At 45.3% G+C, this 16,369-nt stretch overlaps 1 protein-coding gene across 16 annotated transcripts in view; it reads right to left on the bottom strand.

Moving 5' to 3' along the window:
* Nucleotides 1-848: 848 nt before the first annotated feature.
* Nucleotides 849-16,369, bottom strand: part of LOC147430687 (uncharacterized) — a 198,764-nt gene continuing 183,243 nt past the window's right edge. For 6 of the 16 annotated variants that reach the window (XM_086493289.1, XM_086493274.1, XM_086493282.1 and 3 more), the window contains one exon: nucleotides 4,079-4,635. In XM_086493289.1, the coding sequence (XP_086349415.1) occupies nucleotides 4,372-4,635 (264 nt within the window). In that variant the 3' untranslated portion in view covers nucleotides 4,079-4,371. Of the gene's footprint in view, nucleotides 1,165-4,078; nucleotides 5,017-6,316; nucleotides 6,443-16,369 lie in introns of those variants that run through there. The other 10 variants (XR_015185642.1, XM_086493280.1, XM_086493286.1 and 7 more) reach the window with 5 other exon arrangements.

The following is a 16,369-nucleotide window of genomic DNA, read 5'->3' as shown; positions in this document are numbered from 1 at the left end:
CATGGAAAGACCTTTTCAACATGCACACTTTGTTTTTTTACCTTGATTGAACAAGCCACAAGGATGTATAATATAGCAAGTCTTGGGAGCTAGTCTTAACGAGTGCATGTACAAAAGCTCTACTCTATATTCAGCCTCACAATTAAAAATGGCCAATGTAGACGACTTCTTGCTCAACCAAGATACACATGAGCTATCGAACATGAACAAAAACCACTAGTGGACACTCGTGTGCCCCTCCTTTGATTTACTGAGCAATTTACCATCAACATAGAATATGCATGCTTGACATAAAAGTGCTCGCTATTGGAATACCATGTGTAACCAAGTAAACAATTTACCATCATCCACATGCTTGTTGACATAAAAGTGCTCTCTATTGGAATACCATGTGTAACCAAATAAGCATGAATCTTTCATATCAAACATATGGCGCTTGCTTTAAACAATGCAAAGCCTTCTTAAGTGTGTACCTTATTTTCTTGGCCTTTTTAAACAAAACCACGATGTTCTCATGTAAATATGAGCTACCAATGCACAAATAGTTATACAGTCAGAGAAAAAGTCTCTTCAAAATCAATGCCCTTCTCTTAAGCATACCCTTTTGCCACAACTTTATCCTCACAGCCAACAAGACTACCATCAAGATTACGTTTTAACTTGAAAAACCACTTAGTACCAATGGCCCTTTTGCCAAAGGGCAAGTCACACAAAGACCATGTTCCATTCTTCACAATAACATCATACTCAAATTGCAACCAACCAATTTTTTGGACTTTGTGCCTTATCAAATGATAAAGAGTGTTTCTCATCATACACAACAGACATGACCAAAAAACAAAAGTTTGATGCATGAAAGGCAAACTGAGAATTTGAACAGGTACATATAAACAAAGGTGCACCCAATTTACTGTCACACAAGGTGTCCACCAACCATCTTGGTGTATCTCTAACCTTCTCATTTTTAGTCCTATCCTCCTCAATTACATCTTGTAAATTTACATTAAAAAATGGCTCATCTACTAACTTGCATAGCCTGCACATGTCCCTCATTAGGACTTACATTTGTACTCCCAGTATTACATAGAGGCAACAACGCATTATATGCATTTTATGATCTCATCTTTGTCTGTTTAGTATATGCCAACAAGAGTTGAACTGCATCTTCCCACAAAACATCTCAATTAATCAAGATACACTTTTTTTTTTGCAAATGATACTATAAAATAAACAGAAATAAAATTCACAAATTTATCATTCAATGTTCTATGTTGTTGCTCAAGCACCAAAGCAAAAGCTAAGCAACCAAACATATACATGACCAATGGATACCTTCTTGCCATGCCAAGACTCATATGGAGTGATAGACCGCAACACTTTAGTGGGACACTTATTTAATACATACACAACATACATGATATCCTCAAGCCAAAATTCATGAGGCAAAGCTTGGCATTTGACCATAACATTGTGCGATCTCCATAAGTGACCCACCGTCTTTCCTCTAAGCACCACCATTTTGCTGTGGTATATACAACAACGTGCATTGGTGTTATATACCACCACTCTCCAAAAATACATTGAATTTTGTAGACGTACACTACCCCCTTGATCAGAACGAAGGGTGCCCACAGAACGAGACACATCTTCAGTCATAAGTAGAAATTGCTTGAAGCATATAAACGCTTGGGACTTTGCCTTAAAGCAGGTACACCATGCATGCATGGAGTATTCATCATTGATATTCATGCACTGCAGATAACCCGTAAAAGAGAAGAGTATCCATATGACCACAAACATTACTATGGACGAGCTTCTATTTGCAAGTAGCTTGCATAGAACCATCCTAAGGAAACTTAGAATGCTGCATTTTGCCCAAAATAAAACCTTCACATTTATGTTTTAATGAGCCTCATGAGAGAGCAACAAAGTACCCATATCAAAATTTTGCAAATGCAACAAATCAACAAGATTCAAGTGACCAAAATATGCATGCCAAATTTTTGTGTCAAAGTAGCTTATATAACCCACAAAACAAAGTGCTAGATGTCACAATAGGACCACCAAAATTGAAATTATGCATAGTGTACTTGCCATCCACAAACTTGACTACAAGAGCAAGTTTTGCAAGTGCAAATAGAGGAAAATGATTCTTTGTGATCTCAAGCACATACAAAGCATCAAAAATTGTGAAAGAACTCCACCTATAGTAGTAAGCTCAATCTTTCTAGCTCCTTTAACTGGGTGATAGGCATTGTTGGCACATGTGACAACATTCCCAGTGTAGGGTAGTCTCAAGAGAATTGAATAAATCAAGATGAGATATAATGTGTTTAGTAGCACCATTGGCACAATACCACACATGATCCATAGATTTTGCAATACATGTGTCATGAACACATGGTTCATACTGACATTGTCTACTAAAAGCCCATCTTGCATCTTGTACAACATTTGTCAAATTTGCATTTGAAGGATTTGCTTGGTCCCCCCATGACGTTTCATGCTTGAGTGCATAAGTGCTACACTTTTGGAAGGTAACCAAATAATGGCCGCCCACGACCATGGCGCACGTCTTGAGGAAACAACTAATAGCAAAAAATTAATATAAATAAAGACCACCACCATGCATAACCTCAACATTGAGAGATCTCTATTTTCCAAGGTAAGAAAGGAGGATTTTCTTGTAGGGTAAAATCCCTACTTAAGGACACAAAAAAATCAAGGGCGAGGAGAGGGAAATTTAGATTGGTGTTATTCGATCTTTCACTTCAAGTAATGATTTTGAGTGAAAGTGATCTGAAAAGAAAGTCCTTGTCAAAATCTCCATGCTAAACCAATCATGACACTTGAGTATTAAAAACAAAAAGCAGAGCCAAACAAAAGGTGTCTTTGCTATGGAGCCGTCCTTTCATTAGGGATTTTACCCTAGAGATATTCCAAGACACCTATGTTTTGGCCTCCCACACACACCGTGTTACAATGATGCCATGTGACATTAGCTGCCTTTGATTGTTGCACTTTAGATATGACAAGACACTATAGTTAATGTTTCTGCTGGATACCAAAATGGACAATACTTTGACCACTCACTATTTCAAAGGTAAAGGTGACGAAGGTCACCAACAAAGCTCATGGCTACAACACACGGAAAAACATAGAACGGGAATGTGAAGCAGACATAGTCCATCGTTTTGTGATAATAGACGAGCAAGGACTATTGAGGAGCACACATGCTTAATTCACAAGGCTAATACAGAAGACCAATAGTACCTTGGCACATATTTTGATGAGGCTATCCTTGTGAGATGGTAGAAACCTTATTTTATCGCCTGACAAGGGTTTTTTTTATAATACCATTGGAATGCACAAGAAGTTCTCAAAGCATAGTGGAAGTTATTTGAAGAAAAGCTTATTAGTAAAAGGTGAGCTAATAGCTTCCTTATTGAACACACTACGAAGAGAATAGGAGTCAGCTATGGATTTTCAAAAGGTAATGAAGCACATCAATCATATTTTGTGCTTTTGTTAAACCACCACATTTAGAATACATGGCAATTACAGCATTGCCATGGACATCTAGCTATCCTAGAAGCACTCTCAAGTAAACTGTTTTGCCGTGTTAGCTTCTTGCATAAGGACACAACTTTTTTCAATAAGTAAGCTCAATGGTTTGCCTCGTTAGTCTCTTGCATAGAGCTTTGTGCCTTAAAGATGCAAACATGGGTGACTGCATTTGGAGAGCAACCCAAACTCGTGGCTTCACAAACTTAAGTTTGTCTTAAGTCAGTGCTCCTCTCAAACAACCGACCATATCTTTGATGTCACAAATTGGATATGTAGAGAAGAAACCAAATCTCATGCGCGCGCACGTGCATGAGTGAGAGAGAGAGAGAGAGAGAGAGAGAGAGAGAGAGAGAGAGAGAGAGAGAAGAAGAAGAAGAAGAGGATTTCTAACGTCGTAGGAAACTATCCACACACACACACACACACACACACACACACACACACACAGAGAGAGAGAGAGAGAGAGAGAGAGAGAGAGAGAGAGAGAGAGAGAGAGAGAGAGAGAGAGAGAGATGAAATGAAATGAAATGTTATATTAATGTCTTCAAAAGGCCAAAATGACCTATGCGACCAATCTGTTACAAAATAGTGAATCTAATACCATGTCTGGGTACAAAAGAACTAGAACAAAGATACTACTACTAGAATCCATCCTCATATGCACTCTGGATGTCGAGAGAGTATGGCTCGAATCCTCTACTGTAGTCTCCGTTGATGCTGTGTAGCCCCTCTCCTCAATCATGGCTGTCCGAGATTGTCTGTAAGTGATGACTCCTAAAAGAAGATCCCTCTGAAGCTCGGTTCTTATCTCTTTGCACTCAACATACCAACTATTTTGGGCATGATCCCAGAATGTCGCCTCTGACCCGCCGGCTGAGTGTGTGAGTATGCCTCTGATGCTGCACCATGCAGTGTCTTAGTCAGTAAAGTGACGTACTCCTCCACTGAGAGGCCAGGACCAATTGTGCATAGACGGCTATAGGTCTCCTCTGTATAAACCGAGTCAGTCTCTGATGTAAATGTATAACAGGTATGTGACCCGCCCCTTGATGTCCGGGCTGTACTATACTGAAATGAAACAGACAATGTCAAAAGAGCATGATCCATTGCTACGCCCACTGGTCTGCCTTCCACTATGAAATCCTGAATACAAGGAATAAAGCTCGGTTGTGCCATAACATAGCTCCACTGTACTGGCCTCGTGTCTGTGTGGAAAGCATGTGAAACCAGCTGCTCCAGGAAATCGCTGTAAGCCATTAAGTATGGCTAACCCATGTGTAGTCGTCATCTCCGTGAGGTATCTCCCATACTCTGTCTGCTCTCTGTCATGTGAACCCCAACTCACTCACATCCAACCCTCTAAGCATCTCATCTGAATTGTCGTAGAAGACTGTTTGAGAGTTCCCCATTTGGGCTTTGAAGTCCCTTAGGAGGATGATATCACCATCCCTAGAAAACTCCCATATATCATCATCTAGTATAGAGAAAGGTGAATGTCCTATGGACACAACATATACTGACGTACTGGGGAGAAGTAACATATGGAAATGTATAGAAATCAGCCTATGTCAGCTCTCAACCTCACTCACATGTATCTAGCATGATCATCTCTCCGTACAATATATAGTAGTGGCTGTAACTCCTCCCTAAATAGCAATGCTACTCCTCCTGAACCTCTACTCCCATACTCAGATCTCGCGACAATCTCGTGGGCTGTCTCCCATCTGTATCCCACCACATGTGGCATAAGCTGTTCAGGGGCCTCATGAGTCTCTCAGAAGAAAACTATGTCCCCGTCTTTGAAACTGTCTTCAAAGGCACCTACGTCCAACCTCATAGATCAATTACAAATCCAAGTAGCCATCTTCACTCTGGTCCCATAAGTCTCACACAGTCATGTAGAGCGACAATAAACACCTGACCATCTCTGTAAAAGGCCATCTTTCCCTTCTCCCTTGCTGCCGTAATCTCTGGCATTACCTCTCTCATATGCGCAAGCTGCGAGATAGTGAGATCCTCACCGAGGAAAATACCCGTCTTCTTGAGAGTAGGCCTCTTTCTCAAGAATTCCTTCTTCTCTTCCAAGGAGGGGAAGCGTAGTATGAGAGCTCTCCCTTTTGAAGATTCTCTCAGGCCATCACTCTTCTTGCCCACTCTCCATGCCTTTGTGTGTGAAGGCTTGTCCACCCCCATCATGGATGTGAGGCTTGTGACCTCTTTTTCCACATTGTTTATGTCCTTGAGGCTGGTTACTCTCACATGTAGAGCCTGCATCCTCCTTTGTTCCTCTTCGAGGGTCATGTTAATAAGAGTGGGTGTATCAGGAGCTTCCTTATCTTTCTCTTTCTTGGCAACCTCAATCCATTTTTCGGCCTCCTCTACTTTCTTTTGTGTTGCAGAGATGAACGGGGACCAGGAGTTCTTTTCCTCATCTTCCTTGATAACCTGTATTTTTTCTCTCACGGTATTCAATTCTTCCATCATGGATGGCTAAATTTCGCCTTCTTCGAGCCGCCCACTTTTTACTTGTAGATTTCGGATGATGGAATCTTGGATGACCACTTTCTCCTCGAGCAAAGCGATCCTCCTACGCATGCCATCACTTTCTTCGGTCCATCTTTGAAGAATAGTGCTCCTCTCCTTCCTCCACTCTTGCACTTCGTTTCTCCATTCTCTCATTTCCTTCTCTATTGCCGACATCCTCTTCCCTGTCCGCATGAAAGAGGCTTTGTGGGCGGCTGGCGATGGATGCGTCTTCTTACACGTGGGGAAAGCCGTTGACACTTCTCCGATGCTTCCCATGAGAGAGAGAGAGAGAGAGAGAGAGAGAGAGAGAGAGAGAGAGAGAGAGAGTTCCATACCTTGACATGTGATCCTGCAAAAACATAGCCTCATCATATAGTATTCTTAGCATGGTCAACAAGCCATTCAATTGTTGTACCCCATGCATTGCCATTTAAGCGTCATACTTTCCTATATGGCACCATGTGAATGGCGTCTCATGCGTGCGTGCGTGCGTGTGTGTGTGTGTGTGTGTGTGTGTGTGTGTGTGTGTGAGAGAGAGAGAGAGAGAGAGAGAGAGAGAGAGAGAGAGAGAGAGAGAGAGAGAGATGCTGAGGAAGGACCCATCAGCTTGGAGGGATGGCATCTTTGTGACAACATTCATGTCATGATAACCTAGCATCATGGATGCTTTGGCGTCTTAATTGCGAAAATTCACATCACAAATCCCTTGTTTGTTTCCACCTGTTTTGAATGACAAGGGTCATTTGGGCATTGTCCATTGTTGTTTGATTTTCTCTTTGATGAGAGAGAGAGAGAGAGAGAGAGAGAGAGAGAGAGAGAGAGAGAGAGAGAGAGAGATAAGTCTGCGCAGCTCTAGCAGGAACAATCCGAGACATCTCTGATCCTTGTATCTCATGACTCTAGAAAAAGGTCCGAAACCTTCTTTGAACAGGCGGTGGAAGCGGCCGTGTATCTCATAGTATGCCCAACAGTGACATGTGTAGTGCAGCTCTCTCTCTCTCTCTCTCTGTGTTACATTAGTGACATATCTTGGCCCCTGCCTGGCACCCCTCAAAATCGGCCAGTCTCGATCTGGAGCTGATGTGAGGATGTGCGGTTCTGGCCAATAGCGCATCTTATCCCATGCAAGCCTAGTCATAAAGCTGTCTCCGTGAGTTGGAGAAGATGCTCTGTAGAAGGCCATCTTCGTGCCCAACTCCTGTGTCGGCTGTACCCATGTGCTCCTGGTATCTAGTTAATTCAGATCTTGACGTATGAGTCTGGTGATCTTTGTCCGTGTGAGAGACAGGGAGGGTGCATCCAGGGAGTATTGAAGTGGAGGTAATTTATCCATGTTGAGACCATGCGACTGAAACCATGCTGTCATCTGTCCATACCAACATGTTCATCACCTTGTAGAGCTAGTTGTTGAGATGGCTCCAGGGCAAGCCGAGCGTATCTGTCCTTGGGGAGATCCCATAGACCGTGCATAAAGGATACTGATCTAGTCAATGCCTCCACCACCGCGCGGGGGGGGGGGGGGGGGCTAGCTCGGCTTGGATAATCTCATGTGGTACTGAGGCCTTAGCCCGAATCATCCGAGCGATCATAGAGACCAGAGGCCTCTCCATACATCTCCATCCATTTGTGTTGCCAGATCTCCCATGGTGGTCTACTGAGGGTCCCCATACCTGAACTCCATAGAGCATAGCTTGAGTCACTAGAGTGTCAAAAAACCAGAGCTTTGTTTGCGGTTCCTGAAACTGAACCTGCGAACATATCTCTCCAGTCCTCCCAAAGCTGCATATGCTCTCGTCAGTCTAGTCTCTGATGCTCTCCTTAGTGAAAACACCGGTCCACCGAAGACTACCCCAAGATAAGTATATGCATCTGTGTACTCCACAATCTCTTGGCCATACATAAATGTGGGTGCCGACCTCCTGACCCACTGTGGTGTGGTGTTGAACACCATAACCTTGGTTTTCCCCAGATTGATAGACAATCCACTGTCACGAGCAAATGTATGCAAAGCATCGAAATGACGCTGCATCCCCTCTGGAGAATCAGGAATCAGCACAATATCATCAGCATATAGTAACAGTAGAATCCATGTCCCTGCTAGCTGAGCCCCCCTGTTTCTCTGACTCTCTACATAGTCCGAAAACTCATCTACATACATCCCAAAAAGAGTCAGGGATAGGGGGCATCCCTGCTTTACTCCAATAGTGGAGTGGACCATATTAGACATTCCCTCAGTGGTGCGGACCCGCCCCATCACTGTCCTGTATAGAGCCAGGATACCCCATATCGGCTCTGTAAGCACACCCATGTCATGTAGTCTGCGTATAAGTCCGGCTCTCGGCACTGTGTCAAAAGCTTTGCGGAAATTCACAAAGCTACAATAGATCCTCTTGCAATAGTGTCTACCCTCCTCAATAATAGCTTTGAGTGTCAAAATCTGGTCAAGAGTGGTTTCCACACAAACATGGAGCCAGCATAGTGGATTATGTCATGGCACAGCCCAGCCACATCTCTAGTATCCAAGATCTCACGATTGGACCCAGACCTGTTGGTGTGGCAGTGGACCATGCTCTTGTGTTGTTGACCATCTCTTTTCAGTTTAGTGTAGCACACAGGCTACGGGCAGCAGCCCTTACTCGCTACACCTTCACGCGGGAGACAGACTCTATATACATAGATAGGATCTACAGACGCCTGTGCACAGAGGAGCGAGGGCGGCCTCTGGAGGAGCTTACTACTATACTGACACAGACACTACATGATGCAGCAGCAGAGACATACCCACATACCTAGCTTGAGCAGAGACATCGTTCGGGGAGCATGCCCCAGAACAGTTGGTATGATGAGGAATGCCGTGACACTAGAGCTAGACTTCAGAGGGAGGTGCTTTTGGGGGACATCACTCATAGAGAGTCACACATTGACTTCCGACGCCTAGTGCGGCGGAAGAAGAGGGTATTTTTGGCTCGCCTAGAGCAGGATCTATACCAGCTATCCTTGAGTCAGGACTCACGTGAAGCATGGCGGCTCTTTCATGAGCACCCCCCCCCTTGCCATCACTTCTACAGAGGCCTGGGGCCAGTATGCATCATCTCTGTACACAGTTCCTGAGCAGCCCCCCCAATCCATGCCCACACACATGTGCTTTTTTCACCGCTGAGATGGTGAGGAAGGCCATTGACAGGATGAGGACTGGGAGAGCATATGATCATAATGGCTTAGTGGCTAAGCATTTCACGCATGCCAGAGATTTACTAGCAGAATTTCTAGTAGTTATGTTTAACCGTGCCATGTGTGAGGGCTTGCCTGATACTTGGAGCCTATCTACTATTGTACCTATCTTCAAGTCGGGAGACCCTATGGAGCCTGGGAATCATCACACTATCATGATTGGACACACATTGGCACGGTTGTACGCATCTATTTTTGAGCAGCAGCTGAGTAGATGGGCAGAGAGGGAGGGGATACGCGCAGCTGGGCAGGCACGTTTCAAGAGGGGTTTTTCTACTCTTGACCATATCTTGACACTCAGAGCCATCATTGAGGAGGGCAGATCGCGTGGGAGACGGATCTATTGTAGCTTTGTGGATTTCTGCAAAGCATTTGACACAGTGCCCAGAGCTAGATTGATGCGCAGATTACAGCAGATGGGAGTACCCACAAAGCTCATTTGGGGGGTCATGGCATTATACAGGTCAATAGTGGGCCATGTACGCACACCAGAGGGTCTATCCACACCGGTTTACTCCACTATTGGGGTGAAGCAGGGCTGCCCACTCTCTCCTACTCTATTTGGTATGTATGTGGATGAGGTTTCTGACTACATTGAGAGAGATGGTGATAGAGGTGCACAACTGGCAGGGACATGGATTCCACTATTGTTATATGCTGATGATATTGTGTTGATCTCCGACTCTCCGGAGGGGATGCAACGTCACTTGGATGCTTTGCATAGGTTTGCCCAGGAAAGTGGTTTGTCTGTCAACCTTGGTAAAACCAAGGTCATGGTATTTAATACCACCCCACAGTGGATCAGGAGGTCAGCGCCCGCATTCACATACGGCCAGGAGAAGGTGGAGTAAACATATGCTTACACTTACCTTGGAGTGGTTTTTAGTGTGCCAGCATTTTGGTAGCAGAGACTAGATTGACCAGAGCCCATGCAACATTGGGTAGATTTGAAAGGATGTGTTCACAGGTTCAGTTTCAGGAGCCTTGGACGAAGCTCTCGCTCTTTGACACTTAGGTGGCTTCTGCATTGCTTTATGGAGCTGACATTTGGGGACCTTCACTGGATATCACGGGAGGACAGGCCGCAGTGATGGATGGGGGGACATGGAGAAGCCTCTGGTCTCTATGATCTCGCGGCTCATTAGAGCCAAGGCTTCAATACCATGTGCTATTGTATGAGCAGAGCTCGCTGCCCCCCCCACTAGTGGTTGAGGCGCTCACTAGATTTTTCTCTTTCATACACCGCATGTGGGAACTTCCCAGAGACAGATATGCACGCCTTGCACTTGATTCCTCTCGACAGTTAGCCAGGCAAGGAGATACAACATGCTGGTATGGGGAGATGACATCATGGTTTTAGGCGCATGGATTTAGCAGACATATTGCCTCCTTTCCAGTACTCACTGGATGCGCCCTCTTTGACTCTTACACAGTCCGAGATCACCAAGCTCATTCGCCAGGACTTGACTCAGCTAGACACCAAGAGGACATGGATACAGCCAACACAGGAGTTGGGGGCACGAAGATGGCTTTCTACATAGAGCATCTCCTCCAGCTTACGGAGGATGGTTTTGTGACGAGGCCCAGATACATGGATACCCACTCGTCTCATGGGATACGATGTGCTATTGGCCAGATACGCACATCTTCACACCAGCTGCGGATCGAGACTGGGAGATACTGCGGAGTACCAGCAGAGGCCAGGACATGCCCCCTGTGTGACATCGAGCCTGAGACAGAGTTGCAATACACATGCCACTGCCCCGTCTACTACGAGATACGAGGCCGCTTCCATTGCTTGTTCAGAGAGGGCTTTGGACCATTCTCTAGAGTCATGCGGTACGAGGATCAGTGATGCTTGGGTTTGTTTTTGCTCGAGTTGCACAGGCACAGAGAGAGCCTGATGAGAGGAGAGACTAGCCAGTCTCAGAGACAGATTACAGACTTCTTTAGAGCTGCCACTGGACACCCGGAGGAGTTACTACCACAACAGAGTTCGTCGCCTTACACTAGAGGCACACCGTTTGACCGAGCGACTGAGCTGGGGAGATCCAGACGCCCACGACTGTGGAGGACTACACAACATCGACGGAGGCTGCATCAAAGGATTCGGATCACTTTGGCTCGACATGCACGACGCCCGGTCAGACTACTGACCATGGAGGAGATTGATGAGATCCGCCAGCGATCGATGCTGGATCTCATGTGATCTAGCTATCCCAGCTAGCTGTTTAGCTGCTTAGTTCACACCTAGCAGTTTAGGATTCCATAGTATTTTATTCTGTCATTTTGTCATCTTGTTACTCTTGTTACTTCGACTTTGTATTAGATCCACCACATTGTAACTTTCTGGTCTCATAGGTCACTTTGGCCTTTTGAAGACGTTAATATAACATTTCATTTTTCATTTTCTCTCTCTCTCTCTCTCTCTCTCTCTCTCTCTATGCTTGAAAAATCAACTTTCTCTCTCTACCTACTTTTTTCCCTCTTTCTCTCTCTATGCAACTTTCCCATCTTTCTCTCTCTACACTTTTTGTTTCCCTCCACTCTCTCTACGCTTGGGGGGGGGGGGGGGGAGCGGCACTCTCTCTCTCTCTCTCTCTACGCAAGGGGAGCAGGGAAGCGCGGCACCTTCCCTCTCTACGCACGGGCAGCAGGAAGGGGGGGGGGGGGGGGGGGGGGGGCGGGGGGGGCTACAGAGGTAGAGAGCGAGAGAGCGTGAGGGGGAGGGGGGCGGGGCGGGGCAGCAGAGAGTGCACGCGACGGGGGCAGGGCAACACGGGAGAGAGAGCAGGCGAGCGGAAGCAGTAGGGGAGCGGGAGCAGCGAGCAGCAGGGGAGGGGGGGGCGAAAAGGAGAGAGAGAGAGAGAGAGAGAGAGAGAGAGAGAGAGAGAGAGAGAGAGAGAGAGAGAGAGATTTAATTATCGTCCACGGAGGTCAAATATGACCCATGGGACTGAAACAAAAGCATTACATGTGTTCTTTCAGGGTGAAGCGTTCAATACATATCAGTTAGGGACTGAGGGTCCAACAGGGATAAAGGAGAAAGGGGGAAAGGGAAGGATAGGAACGAGACAAAACAAAACCTAAGGGGGGTCATGTTGAGGGGGAGCTGGCTTGGGAGTTCGAAACTCTTGAATGATGGCTTTACTGCCACGGTAGACTGCCCATTTACCTTGTCTACGAGCTTCATGCATCTTTTTGAGCTCGCTTGCTTTACGCTCGAGTTGATTTGCAGTCAATTCCTCGGTAATCCAAAACTTTGTCTCCTTGTGGTGATAGGATTGACGTAGCAACCTCATCCGTTCTTCTTTGTTCTTGAAAGTGAGGATGCATTGGCCATGGGGCACACGCCTATGTGTGTCGTTGATCCAAGGGATAGTGTCGGGCTCGACGTTGACTGGTTGAAGAAGGTCATTGAGTTTGATGATAGATTCTTCGAGGGTATCCTCCTCAGTGCACCATGGTGAGGGGAGTCCTCCAATCCTAATCTTTAAGGCAAGAAATTCTTGTATCCGGCATTCTTGTAAGGCAGCTTGTATTTCGGTGTCAATCTTTTTATGCGCTGCCTCATTGGCTTCTTTCTGGGCTGTCTTGACAGTCTCACTGAGAGACGCTTCAACTTCGAGTTTCTTTGCAAGCAAAGTTTCGCTCTCCTTAGCCTTTGTGTCCTCGAGCTTAATCAAGCATTTTTTCAGTTCAGCATTCTCTAGAGAGAGAGAGAGAGAGAGAGAGAGAGAGAGAGAGAGGGAGAGAGAGAGAGAGAGAGAGAGAGAGAGAGAGAGAGAGAGAGAGAGAGAGAGAGAGAGAAATGAAATGTTATATTAACGTCTTCAAAAGGCCAGAATGACCTATGAGACCAAACTGATACAAAAGTGGTGAATCTGTTACAATGTCTGGGTACCTTAGTACTAAAGTACTAAGTGTGAAAATAAATGTGAAAAACTAAATACAAATTATTAAATAAACTTCTTAGGAGCATTCTGGGTGTCTGGCTATAATGCTTCTAATCCTTTGTTGTAGTCTCCTCCGGTGAAGTGTGCTTCTGCATCTTGGTTGTGGTCGTCTCGATTTCCTAAGCTCAATTGCCCTGTCAACGAGGGCCTTTGGTATGAATGTGGGTACTCCTTTGTGCTGGCTGCTGGCCTCTTGCTTCTCCTTTCCACTCCTGCTTCTCTCGATCCGAAGAAATCTGTGATCTGCCTCTGAGGCTGTAGTGCTCTTTGTCTTCTCATTAGATTATCCCTGTGCCGATGTAGTTCCAGTAGGTACAAGCCTAAGCATCTTTGATCTTGGTATTGCATGACTCTATCTAGAGGTCCAAAGCCTTCTTTAAATAGGCAATGGAAACGCCCACGTATCTCATAGTATACGGTGCAATGGCATATGTAGTGTAATTCTGTCTCCGGCTCCATTCCGCATAACTTGCAAATTCTGCTCTTAGGTGGGATTCCCCTAAATCTGCCAAATTCAATTTCCAGCTGATGTGAGGATGTACGAATCTGACCAAGCACATCTCAAACCATGAGACAGGTGGGTATCCATGTAGCTCGGGCGAATCACAAATCCATCTTTAGATAGCGGTAGGAAGTTTTCTTTGTAGTCGGCCATCTTCGTGCCCAATTCTTGTGTAGGGTCTACCCATGTCCTCTTAGTATCCAACTGTATAAGATCCTGACGGATGATGTTATTAATCTCCGTTCGTGTAATTGCCAGTGATGGAGCCGCAAGAGAGTATTGGAAGGGGGGTAATCTTTCCATACTAAACCCGTGTCTCTGAAACCACGAGGACAGTTGCGCATACCAGCATGATGTATCCCCTTTCATTGCTAATTGTCGAGAAGATTCGAGGGCCAGTCTAGTATATCGGCAATTATTTGTATCCCACAAACCATGTATAAAGGACACAGATCTGGTAAGAGCTTCAATTTCTATCGGAGGGGCAGCTAGTTCCGCTCGGGTAATCGCGTGTGATACGGAGGCCTTGGCTCTAATCATTCGGGAAATCATAGATACCAAAGGTCTCTCCATTGACTTCCAATTATCCTGATCCACAGATGGTCCCCAAATCTGGACCCCATAAAGCATAGCCGAAGCCACCACAGTATCAACGAGCCAAAGTTTTGTTCGTGGTTCGTGAAACTGCACTTGTGAACACATCCTCTCCAACCCTCCCAAGGCCGCAGAGGCTCTGGACAATCTAGCATCCGCTGCTTTCTTAAGAGTAAACTTTGGTCCTGCAAATACCACACACAGGTATGTGTATGCATTTGTGTACTCTACTGTATCCTGGCCATATGCAAATGTAGGTGCCAATCTCCTAACCCACTGCGGTGTGGTGTTAAACACCATAAATTTGGTTTTACCCAAGTTTACCGAAGTCCATTGTCCTCCGCGAATTTATGTAATGCATCTAGCTGCCTCTGCATTCCATCTGGTGATTCTGCTATCAATACAATATCATCTGCGTACAATAGCAAAGGGATCCATGACCCTGCAAGGTGAGCACCTCTGTCACCTTCTCTATCTATGTAATCTGATACCTCATCTATGTCCATACCAAATAAAGTAGGGGACAGTGGGCATCCCTGCTTTACTCCAACGGTGGAATGAACAATGTCGGAATCCCCTTCTGGAGTACGTACATAACCAGTTACTGACCCGTATAAGGCCATGATCCCACAAATAATCTCTTTGGGGACCCCTAACTCTTGCATCCTGCGCATCAATCTGGCCATTGGTACTGTATCAAAAGCTTTCCGAAAATCCACAAAGCAACAATACATCCTTCTCCCGCTTGCTCTTCCTTCCTCAATAATGGCTCTGAGTGTAAGAATATGATCTAAAGTGGAATAACCCCTCTTGAATCTAGCTTGTCCTGTTGCCCTTATGCCCTCATTCTTTGCCCATCTACTCAATTTTATTCAAGAATGGATGCGTACAGTCGGGTTAATGTGTGACCTACCATAATGGTACGGTAGTTCCCGGGTATCATAGGATCCCCTGACTTGAAAATAGGTACGATAGTAGATAATTTCCAAGATTCACGTAATCCTTCACACATGACCCGATTAAACAGACGAGCAAGGACTTTTGAAAGTAGATCCCTGGCATGGATCAGATGTTCTGCTACTAAACCATCATGATCATATGCTCTTCTTGTCTTCATCTTATCAATGGCTTTTTTCACCATTTCCGTAGTAAAGAAAGTACTAGTAGCAAGGCATGGCTCTAGCGGATTTGGTAATGGAGGCTGTCCAGATACCATATATAATGATGTTACATATTCACCCCAAATCTCAGGAGAAGTAATCGTCGGAGGCGGTGAGTGCTCGTGAAATAAACGCCAGGCCTCATGTGAGTCCTGACTCAAGAAGAGCTGAGTCCTGACTCAAGAAGAGCTGATATAAATCCTTCTCCAGTTTGGCTAAAAATGCCCTTTTCTTGCGACGTACTATACGCCGAAGAGCAATCCGAGACTGCTTATATGTGATGATCCCAAGTGCAAGCTCTTTCTGGACTTGGGTTCTCGTCTCTCTGTATTCCTCGTCATACCAACTGTTTTGAGGCATGTTCCCAGATCCTCTCTTCTGATCAAGTTGAGTATGTGGGTATGCCTCTTGTGCTGCTCCATGTAGTATCTCTGTTAACTGAGAAGTAATCTCCTCTACAGTATATACTGGCTCGGCTGCCCACATCCTATCATAGATCTTTTCCACATAGACTGAATCAGTCTCTGGCGTGAAAGTATATCTTGTGTGTGTCTTCTTAGTTTGTACTTGAGAGGCATTGTATTGGAAGGAGATTGATAAGGTCAAGAGAGCATGATCCATTGCAATCCCAACCGGTCTCGGTCCCACCTTAAAGTCCTCGATACTAGAAATAAAGCTTGGTGAAGTCATGGCATAATCCACTGTACTGGCCCCATGCCTGTGCGGGAAGCATTTGAATCCCCCAGATAAAGGGAAATTCTCTAGACCATTAAGTATGGCCAAACCATGTATAGTTGCCATCTCCATGAGATGTCTCCCATATTCAGTGTGTT

The sequence above is a fragment of the Adiantum capillus-veneris genome, chromosome 21 (genome assembly GCF_014529385.1).
Source record: "Adiantum capillus-veneris isolate H3 chromosome 21, ASM1452938v2, whole genome shotgun sequence".
Lineage (NCBI taxonomy): Eukaryota > Viridiplantae > Streptophyta > Polypodiopsida > Polypodiales > Pteridaceae > Adiantum > Adiantum capillus-veneris.
Note: the sequence above shows the minus strand (reverse complement) of the source record. Positions and strands in the feature narration are given on the sequence as shown.